Source organism: Euprymna scolopes, chromosome 1, assembly GCF_053919585.1.
Source record: "Euprymna scolopes isolate OS-2025 chromosome 1, ASM5391958v1, whole genome shotgun sequence".
NCBI lineage: Eukaryota > Metazoa > Mollusca > Cephalopoda > Sepiida > Sepiolidae > Euprymna > Euprymna scolopes.
The window spans coordinates 168,078,698-168,090,605 of NC_136482.1; the positions used below are offsets into that span (position 1 = coordinate 168,078,698).

At 32.9% G+C, this 11,908-nt stretch overlaps 1 protein-coding gene across 1 annotated transcript in view; it reads left to right on the forward strand.

Annotated features, from left to right (window-relative positions):
- The window catches only part of LOC145282162 (general transcription factor II-I repeat domain-containing protein 2B-like), a 47,650-nt gene extending 38,490 nt beyond the window's left edge, over window positions 1-9,160 (forward strand). The window contains exon 2 of the mRNA XM_080132240.1: window positions 8,691-9,160. Coding sequence (XP_079988366.1) covers window positions 8,691-9,160 — 470 coding nt within the window. The remainder of the gene's footprint in view (window positions 1-8,690) is intronic.
- Window positions 9,161-11,908: the final 2,748 nt, after the last annotated feature.

Genomic DNA, 11,908 nt, shown 5'->3' on the forward strand with positions numbered 1-11,908 from the left:
ATGGGGAAATGAGATGATCAATTAACAGACGGACAGCCTCGACAGAACGTACATGTGGATCTTAACATTTAGAGAGTCGGGGATTTCGCACATGCAGACAGTGTCCATGTGTAATATATCGGGGTCTGTGCATTCTTTTGTTTTTCCCATTTTATTTTTGCACTTATGAGCCCGTGCACTCCCTTCAACGGTCGCCAATGCGTAAAAGGCGACACGGCCAAAACCAGAACGACAGAAGATGAAATGAAAAATCAACGGAACACAAAACGTTGGGGTCGGCGAATTGTCGTGGAGGTACACATACTAGCATATCTCCATCTGATCAGAATACATGTAAAATATATATATATATATATATATATATATATATATATATATATATATATATATATATGAGTCACTATGTGCGTGTGGTTGAGTTCCTTCCTTATAGGTTCCGAAACGGCTGAGCCTATATTTTGTAAATTTCACAGAAATATAATTTATATGTCTAGCAGTGTCCTTAGATATGTTTTGTGCAGAAATTCATCCAATATGTGTCGAAAATTGAAAAAATCCTATCCTAAAAACAGTTTTTCTTATAGATAAAAAAAAGAAGAATTTTTACAAGATAATTTTTATACGTTATACCGGCAAGAGAGATAATAAAATCTTAACAAAGTATTTCTTCTTAAAAAAAAATAGAATCATTGACATCTGGAGGTATAGCTCAGTGGTAGAGTATTCGACTAATGATTCCCTATTTTTTCTTATTAATGAGTTTAATTTACGATAAAAGAAGAGGTACCATCTAAAATCACCGCAAATCGCGGTTTTCTTTTCTATATTTTAAAACAAAAAATTAACCAGAAGTGACTTTTCCAGAGCATTCATCGTCAACCCCAATAATAATAAATAATAAACTAGACAAAATACTGGTAGAAATTAGCTCAATATATGTTACCGTGACATAACTTGACATATATTCGGTGGTTTTTTAATAGTATTTTGTCTAGTTTATTATTTATAACACCTTTTCCCGAACTTACCGTGTTAAAGAGAGAGAGTCGGCCGCCATTTTGAATTTCCCAATACATCGGTAAACACTGTACGCTTTTTGAGCTGAATAAACATGTTAAATTGAATAAAAACACGAAAATTATATCTAGTTTGGTAGAAAAGTAATTTATCTTGCCTTTGATAACATTTATTTGTTATATATTTGTTTTTTGACAACTTTTTCGAATCTATGTGTACAGTAATACAACTCCGAACGGGAAATAATGTCCGGTATATCACATCTTAGGGGTCTTGATAATCGCTAAAAAATAGAAAATTAAAGAAATTACTGAGGGAGATTTGGTTTTAAAAAGAAAATAATAAATTTTAATATTTTTTAAAATATAATTTCGAGAGAGAGAGAGAGAGCGGGGTGGGGGGGGGGTAAAAGCTATATCTCCCTCCGAAAAACAACCAACAAAAAATGAAATTAAAAAGATTCTTGATAAACGATAGCGGGGTTTTCAAGAAAATTGATTAATAAATTTATTTAGTGATTACTTTTTCTCTTAATGATTGATTTTAGAATTTTGAAGTAAAAATTAAAAAAAATTAAAAATTAGTTAACGAGAGATTGTTAGCACATGGCATCTCTCGCGCCAAAAAAATATTTCGTTTTTAGTTTATTAGTTAATTTTTGCAAACTTTGACAGGACGACAATAAATGTTGATAATTGATAAAATTATAATTTTAAATAACGCATGAGTGCATTTGGTATGAGAGAAAACAAAAACATAACAACAAAAAAACTATCATAATTAAAAAAACAAAACAAAAAAGTAACGAAAAATCGAATCGCTCCCTGTTTTTTAATTTTTTGGTTTTGTTTTTAATTATTGTTTTTATGACTGCAAAAAACATTGTTAAAATAAGAACAAAAAAAAATTGTAATTAACTTTGTATGAACATAATAAACGCTTTAATATAAGTGAAACCACTAAGAACTTAGCCAGTTATGTAGAAAACGGACACTTAGAAAATCGATTTTATTTAAAAAAAAAAAAAAAAAAAAAAAACATTAAACAAGTAAAAATATTTTTTAAAAATATTAGGGGGGGCTATATTCTATTTAAAAAAATAATATCTCCCTCAAGAATGATCATAAAATGTGTTTTCAATCGATATTTATTCAATGAGGGACCAGTTTTCCTACCTAGCGAAAGGGGACCAGTTTTCCGGAGACGAGTTTTCCCGAGACGAGTTTTCCGGGCACCACACCTGAAAACACAGTTGGTGAAGATGATCAACAGGCCAACTTGTGATGGGACAATGTACGATCGAAAGAACACCTGTCAGATCGGGTGGAATCCGACGAGGTTAAGGACACCCGGTGTGGTTGGTGCAGTATCGGCCACGTTATAATTATCATCCTTATCTTTTTATTTTTATTTTTTATTTTTATTTATTTTTTATTATCTATTCATTTATTTTTTAGAATTAGTCAACCGGGCAAATTATTCATATATAATAATCAATAGAAGATTGATTCTATCATAATGCATATGCAATCTGCATAAATCAAAATATCATGTTTAAGCGTAGTATACGACCGGACAACTCCGGACGTTCAGCTAGTATTGTATTAAAAATGGTGAATCGGCATAGCTTATTCTACCGTTATATCTTAAGTTCGTGTCTATCCGTTACACATCTGCATTGTATTGCCTTCTATAAATTTAAATTTCATTTATATGCACACTAAACAATGCTTCAAGCAAACTACGTCAACCTCTAAACATATTTTGAAATCTTGTAGAAAATTTTATTTTTTAAAATTGAATACGCTTCATTAAAGAAAAATTTCTATTTTACTCGAGGGTGTGAATTTAGTTCTTTTTTAGCAACGGTATTTCATATTTGATTAGTTGAATGATCTGGTGTTACCGGATCAGGCTGTTTGAAGATACTAAGAGTCCTTACCTAAAATGTACCAAACATTAGTATTATTGCTTTTTTTTTTCTTTCCCTTTGTGAAACTCAGTTATTTTCTGCAAAACAAAAATAACAATTTCTTCTAAAAAAAAAAAAAAAAATTAAATACCATGACTAAATATTTAGAGATATACAGAACTTGAAGAAGGAGACCGTTTTTCAAAAATTACCGGGTTCGACATTAAATAATCCGAAAATCGTTTATATGCCGTAAAACAAACACCCAAACATAAGAACATGATTAAATATTTAAAGATATTAAAAAACTCGAAGCATAAAAACTTATTCTAAAAATATTAAAGTGAACATTAAATAACCGAAAAAAAAAGTTGATATGCCGTAAATCTAAACAACCAAACCAGGCACCATAAATAATAAAATAAACCTAAAACAGAAGAAAACTCATTCAAAAATTCCGGAAGCGGCATTAAAGAACCCGAAAATGATTGATATGCCGTAAAACAAAACAATTAAACCAGAAACAACGACTAAATATTTGATGATACAAAAAACAATTGAATCATGAAAGCTTTCTCTAAAATTTCTGGATTCAGCATTAAATAATCCTATAATGGTCAACCGATCTATATATCTATAAAAGATGAATAAATCTTTCAAGATATAAAGAACTTAAAACATAAAATACTTTCCAAAATTATCGAGTTCAGCATTAAATATCCCGGTATGAGTTGATATGCCATAAAACAAAACAACCAAACCAAACACCATGAATATTTGAAAATATAAATAACTTGAAGCATAAAAACTTTTCCAAACTTACCAAATTTAGCATTAAATAACGCGAAAAGGGCTCAAATGGCATAAAACAAATCAACCAAACCAAACAATACGAATAAATATTTGAAAATATTAAGAACTTGAAGCATAAAAGCTGTTTTCTAATATAACGGGATTCAACATTAAAAAATCCAAAACGGTTCGATATGCCGTAAAGCGAAACACCCATACCAAATATTCTGACTACATATTTGAAGATATATGGAACTTGAATTATAAAAATGTTTTTGTTATTTTTTTTGTTTGTTTGTTTGTTTTGTTTTGTATTTTTTTTTTTTTTTTAATTGCAGGTTTTGGCCTAACCCGGAATGGATTGATATGCCGTAAAACGAAACACCATACCAAATATACTGACTACATATTTGAAGATATATAGAACTTGAACCATGAAAACGTTTTTTGTTGTTTTTTGTTTGTTTGTCTGTTTGTTTCATTTTGCGCTTTTTGTTTTTTTTTAATTGCAAGATCGGAATGGGTTGATATGCCGTAAAATGAAACCACCATACTAAATATACTGGCTGCATATTCGAAGGTATATAGAAATTGAACCATAAAAATGTTTTTTTGTTTGTTTTTTTTTCTCTGTGTGTGTGTGTGTGTGTGTGTGTGTGTGTGTGTGTGTGTGTGTGTGTGTGTGCTTTTTTGTTTTTATTTTTTTTGTTTGTCTGTTTTTTTTTGTTTTTTGTTGTTGTTTTTTTGTTTTTGTTTTTTTTGTTTTTTGTTTTTTTTGTTTTGTTTTTTAGAAGTTTTTTGGGTTTTTTTGTTTTTTTTTTTTTTTTTTTTTTTTTTGCTTTTTAATTGCAGGATTTGACTTAAATACCCCGGAATGGGTTGATATGCCATAAAACGAAACTACCATACCAAATATACTAACTGCATATTTGAAAATATATAGAGCTTGAACCATAAAAATGTTTTTGTTGTTGTTTTTCGTTTTTGTTTTTTTGTTTGTTTTGTTTTGTGGGGGGGGGTTGTTTTTGTTTTTGTTTTTTAATTACAGACTTTGGCCTTAAATAACCCGGAAAAGGTTGATATGCTGTAAAACAAAACCACCAAACCAAAATCATATAAATAGAATTCGGAAACAAATATAAAGGAGTACAAAGAAAGAAAATGGATAACTTTTTGGCATCATCGATGATTTGTACTGCTTTTGGCAAGAACCTTTCATCGCTCTTTTATTTTTGCCAACAACCCTAAAGCCATTATTGCTTGGTGTCTTTTAATCGGAGAAACCTTTCAAATTTAAATTTGTTTTATCTTCGGGTTTTGCGCTAATGGCGATACTTTTTGTTTATTTCTGATTCAACCAATAATAGAAACGATGACAAACAAATAATTAAAGCTGTTTAAAAAAAAAAGAAAGAAAGAAAGAAAGAAAGAAAAGGATATGAGATAAAGTCAGTCTAATAACTGGCGGCGTATTGGGTGATAGAGGCAACGTCATCACCAACAACGGCGATGCCAGCTTCATTATCAGCATTATAATAGCATTAATGGATATTGAGAAAAAAAAAATAAAAAAAAAAAAAAAAAAGATGCCCTCAACGCCGTCTTCTTGCTGGGGGTTATTACTCGGGAGGCGATATTTGATGCTCATTGCCTAAGAAAAATCCCCTAATCACTTTGCCTCGTGTACAACCCGAGGTCTATAAGCATGACATGGTTACTTCTCTCCCTCGACACCACAACACACAGCGCCCCTTGGCGACGAACGAGGCGGGGATCGAAACAGGCTGACTGGTAATTGAATTAGAAAAAAAAATAAATTAATAAATAATCGAACTACTAAGAGAAACTATAAAACAAGTGTTTGATTCGGATGCGCTAACTTTTATCTTGTCTTTTTATTGATAGGTCTTTTATTTCATATATATATATATATATATATATATATATATATATATATATATATATATATATATATATATATATATATATATAGTGTGTGTTGATTTCCAGGGGCAGTGCTGGAGTAATCACCTGGAACTATTGGCCCGTTGTCGTCTGTTGTGCAACACAAACATCTGCGAGCAATATACTGTTTACTTGGTGCTGAGGCGAGTAGCTTCGTGCCTACATCCACCAGCAATATACGGTTAGGCGGCGGAGAGGTTGGCTATTAGCGCCTGCGGTGATTGGCTAATAATGAAAGTATGTACAGCACCAGCGACACACATTGGCCCACCGTTGCAAAAACCAATCAAAACTTTACAAATTTAGGACACCGTTTCTAATTAATTTCATTATCTTTTCTGGACTTCTTTCAGATCATTTTATCTTTTTAATTCACTTGTAGATTTGTTTTTGGAGTGTAGTTTTTTGGAGTATTTTTTTTTTTTTTTTTGCGTTTTATTTTTAAGTTTTTGCTGTTTTTATCATTTGTATTTTTTATTTTATCTATCTATCTATCTATCTATCTGTCTATCTATCTATCTATCTATCTATGCCTCACTCCCACTCTGTCTGTCTGTCTGTCTGTCTCTTCTTCTTTCCCCCCTCTCTCTCTCTCTCTCTCTCTCATTCTCTCTCTATATATATCTATTTATCTCGCTCGCTCTCTCTCTCTCTTTCTTTCTTTCTTTCTTTCACTCTCTATTACACTATTACTCTATTAGTATCTCTCACTCTTTTTATTCACTTTTCTTTTACTTTTTTCATCTTTATTCTTTTTTTCTCGCGTATTCCTTTCTCTCTCTTTCTCTCTCTTTCTCTCTCTCTCTCTCTCCGTCTCTCTCGCTTCCCCCCCCCTCTCTCTCTCTCTCTCGTCTTTTATTTTCTCTTCCTTTTCTTTCGGTTTTACATTTATTCCTCTTGTCTCTTCTCAGTTCCGTTTCTTAGTATTTATTTTAGTTTTCTTCTACTTGTCATTCCTCTCCCCCCCCCCTCATTTTGTCCTCTACCTTTTTAGTCGTCTATAGTTAAACTATCAGTGTGGTTAGACGTATCAAATATATCTACGCTAATGAAATGTAACATCTGCAAATATTTAGGTTCGATAAAACTTTTGTTCAAATTTGAGTTTATCTTAAGTAGGACAAATTCTGGAGTGAATGTGGTATTGTGATGACTGATATATTTCGAAAGAGTTGGATAGACAATTTTAAATATTTGAGACTAAAGATAACCAACGACACTCATTTTCCCCACGATTTCGATTGGCCTTATGCCTACTTTGTTCAATTTGTAATTTTTGTCAGATTTTGTACAAATATATATTTCAAATGTATCAACGCAAAGATGTACATATTTCGACTTGAAACCTTAATATGTATATATTCAGTCGGTGTACGCAGATAAATAATGATAAATAATTCAATAGTTTTCAATAAGTATTCATTTATTTACCTGATTATAAATGGTGTATTCTCGACTATAGGTGGTATATTCCTCTGATATTTTCGGGAGCAACTCCCATTCTCAAGAGGTAGGAAATGTATATCCACTCGTTACTTTAATTTAAGTTGGTCGTTATGTTTTAATTTTGTTTTGAAACGCTATTTTTAAGGTTCAAAAATTATATTAATTGTTAAGGGGGGGTAATTCTGCTATCTTTTTTTTTTTAATTATATTTTCTAATCTAAAGGAAGTAATTCTGTAGTTTGCTCCAAGTTTTCTAATCTAAGGAAAATAATTCTGCAACTCAATCCAAGTGAATTAATCTGCTTGTATCTTGTCGAGCAATTGTTTTTCATATTACGTTAATTGTTTAGGGAAGGAATTCGATACTTTTTTAAAACTACGAGAACTTAAACTGTAACTCGCCCAAGGAAAGTATTTAAGCTGCTTTTGTCCTTATTAGGAAGATGTATATTTCTGTTTTTGTATATTTTTAATTTTAATTTAACTATTAATATCGATTCTTTTAATCTGGGATTTCCTTGATCACTTTCAGTTGTTAGTATTTTAACAATTATATTTTATTGGGGTTGTTGTGTAAGATACGTGTTTGTAAAAAGACCAGGTCTTGATGGTAAAATGTTCTTTGATTCGGATATGCAACGGCCTGATTGTACTTCCAATATACGACTCCTTGCATATGGTGCATTGGGTTTAATAAAGTGAATATGTGCGTTCGCATAGTCCTATGTTTTTCTGGACAGTTAGATAATGAATACGGTTTGCTCCTTGATGTAGTTTTGGTTTTAGATAAGTTTTGTCTTAATGTTAGACCAGTGTGTGTGAGTTGTATGTCTAATTGTTCTTTGTGAATGGTCTGACATATGACTGCTGTTATCCTATTATTAAAATGTGATACTTTGAGAAAGCATATGTTAGATAATGTGAGTGGTTGTTTTACTGCTAGATGTCTTAATGTGCTGCAGAGTTTTTGTAGGGTATACATTTTGCTTGAGGACTTGTTGCAATTTTCTAATGGAGGTGATCATGTTCGTTTTATTCATGTACCTGCTACGAATGCAGTTTGTTTCATCTCTAGCATAGCCTATTTTTGCTTGGGTAAAGAAGTGCCGATTTGTTGTTTATGAAATGGCCCCGATAGCAGGTTTCCTATAGAAATCGGTGTGTATTTGGCCTGTTTCGGTTATGTAGAGTGTAAAATCAAGTAGTGATAGATGTGCAGATGTGTTTGGGTGTTCTATGGTAAATCTAATATGTGGGTCTGCATTTTGGAAGTAAATAAATATTTCATCAGCTTCTTCACGAGATTATGTTAGGTGAGAATATCGTCTACATTATTGTGAGGAAAATGCCGGATTAGTAGTTATGCAGTGTGTTCTGTTCTAGTCTATTCATAGTCTGTTCATAGTCTATTCATAGTCTATTCATAATCTATTCATAAAACATAACGACCAACTTAAAGGATTTCGGAGAAAGCTGTCATTGTTTGAAGCACAGCTGGAAGGAGAAAACTTCTCTCATTTTCACTGTTTCAGAGAGTTTTGCGCTTCAATCGCTGTAGATGTCAACCTCGATTTTCCAAAAAAGATTATTCGTGACTTGAAGAAGCATTTTTTGGAGAGATTTTCAGATCTCGACAGAACTGAGAGTGACATTCTTCTGTTCCAGAATCTGTTTGATTGTAACCTTGATGATGTGCCAGTTGAACTACAGTTGGAGTTCATTGATTTGCAAGCAAATGACTTGTTGAAAGAGAAGCACAGAGAAGGAAAACTTGTTGAATTTTACCGCTGCTTACCTGATCCTGAGTTTCCGAAATTGAAGAAATTTGCCGCTGGTATGGCATCAGTGTTTGGAACAACTTATGTCTGTGAGCAAACATTTTCAAAAATGAAGTATGTGAAGTCAACACATCGAACGAGATTGACTGATGATCATTTGAAAGCAATTCTCTTGATTGGATGCAGCAATTCCAAACCAAACATTGATGATATCTTGAAAGCCAAACGTCAGTTTCACAAATCTCACTAAACTTTTTTGCTGTTTGGGTTGTGAGATTCGGATATGTGCACACTAGGTTTGATGTAACTATCTTTTTGTTTACGTCGCTTTCTTTGAAAACTTTTTAGTAAATAAAATGTTGGTTGTCTTTGTTTTTTGATTAACATGGAATGCTAAACTTAGTTTTTCGTCTTTTTTTCCCCAGAGCTTTCGTTCTGGCTTGCAAGTATTGAACAGAATGATTATGTGGCCCGCGCTCGTCATTCATTCAGTTATCCGGCCCACTGTGAAAAAAGTTTGGTGACCTCTGGTATAGTCTATAGCAAGAAGTTTGGAGGACCTGCTATCTGTTTGTATGTTTTTGATTTATATTGAAAGTGTGTGTTGTCTACCATTACATTTAGAAGTTGATGTATGTCAGTGGTGGTGACGTTAACGCAGTATTGATTATTATAGAAGATGTATTCTGTGATTAGGTCTACAGATTAGGTGTGCTGCTGTGATAGTTTTAAAAAAGTACCGAATTCCTTTCCTAAACAATTAACGTAATTCTAAAAACAATTGCCTTAGAAGGTACAAGGAGATTAATTCCCTTGGACTGAGTTGCAGAATTAATTTCCTTAGATAAGAAAACTTGAGGTGAACTACAGAATTACTTCCTTTAGATTAGAAAATATAATTTCAAAAAGATAGCACTGAATTTGCCACCATACTTACAAAACTTTTTAAGCGTTGCCTTAAGGAGAAGTGCTTTCCAACACCATGGAAAACCTCATCAGTATGCCCTGTATTTAAGAATTCAGGTGATAAGTCATCTCCCTCTCGGTACAGACCAATAAGTCTCCTGTGTGTCATGAGTAAGTTGCTGGAATCCATACTAAATAGAGAAGTAGTCAACCATCTTAGCAGAAATAACTAGGGCTGTGACAATATTCTCTTTCAAATATGCTCTATATTCTTTTTATATGCCGGGAATATTCTGTAAGAATATGCTCGAGAATATGCTTTTTTTACACGAGAATATTCTTTTTTAAAAAGAATATGCTTTTTTGCATAGGAATATTCTTTTTAAAAAGAATATGCTGCTTTGAGACGGAATATTCTCTTTGGCTACCGTATATTTATCTTTATAAATCGCATATTTTCACTGTACTTCAAGCGAATATATTTATGCTAGGTACCTTAGATTTACGTTTGCAACAATATTAACCCTTTCGATTCCAATGGGCCGATATATCGGCCATGGGGATTTAAGGTAAAAGAAGACCTACAGATATTTCGGCCTTACTATAATATTTTAATAGAACGGATATAGTTGAGTAGTTGGTAATTTTGCAATGTTAGGGTCGAAAGGGTTAATTATTTGTTTTTTTATAAATTCTATTGATGATTTTGTAAAAGCTTCAGTTAATGCCGAAAATGCACGAAAATATATAGAAAAAACGTTTATTTTTATGCTATAAATACTTCTAACAATTAAACACTATCAAGCTTAAACAAATATTTTATTCATTGCATTTTACAATTAAATGCGTTTTTAAGTTCTCAAAATTGAAACTTCTGCGGTTGTCTGCTAAAACGGTCTTATACTGGGAAAAAACTCGTTCCACGTCGCATGAGACTACTGGGGGCATATTTCAAGCTGGCCATTTCTTCGGCACTTAAAACTTTTAAATGATCTATGTCATCCAAATTTCCTTCATTTTCAAAAGCTTTCCCACTAATAAGTGCATCGAGACGTTTTAAAGTAGCAAAACCTTTGTTCTTTGAAATGACATTCTTCAGCTTTTTACGAAATTGGGAGTCATCCATCTCCTCAAGTGTCATTTCGACCGCTCTAATTAATTCAATAGATTTTGAAAGACTCAGCCCTTTAGTCTCCAACTTTGCAATATTTTTTGTTAAAATGGAAAAACTGTTGGCGATAAAGCCGAGATCAAATGGCAGTGATTCCTCATCCAACAGTTTTTTGGACTCCAATATACTTTGGGCCTCTGTTGAATCTAGAGACATTATGACAGGAGTAATTTCGGGCAAATGTTTGGCGTAATAATGCGCTGCATCTAACCACGTACCCCATCTTGTTACAATGGGACTCGGTGGAAGGGGCACTCCTGGGGCTAGTTCCCTGAACTTTTCGATCCGATTGGGTGCTTTTAAAAATATACTTTTTACAGTTGAAATCAGTTTATTTACTTTTGGGTGCGCCTGCCTGACTAATTCCGCAACCCTGTGCAAACCATGGGCCAAACAAGTAACGTGCACCATTTTCGGGTATAAAACCTGAAGAGCATTCATAGCTTTGGACATATATGCAGCTGCATCAGTGGTTACAAGGAGCACATTATTATAAAGGACTTGCTGCGGCCACAAAAACTGCAACGAATCGTTAAAAAAGGCAGCAATTGTGGAATAATTAACTTTTGGCAGACATGCAATATTTCCCAAATAGCACTTGCTGCGTTCCTCTTCTACCCCAAGAATGCTAAACACAAAGCAAGCAATAAAACGCTGCTCTACATCAGTGGTTTCATCAATCGAGACCCACAGTTTCATTCCAGCGGCTTTTTCTCTGAGTGACTTCACTTTTGCTTCGTACACTTCACTAACGTAATATTTTCTTAGTGTAGTCTGATTTGGAATATTTCTATGTGTGTACCTATGAAGAAAGTCTTTGAACACATTATTGCTCAGTTTATGAAACGGAATATCCGCTGCAATCAACGCTTTGCATAAGTCAGCGTTGAACAAATTATTCGTACTGGCTCCTAAATCAAT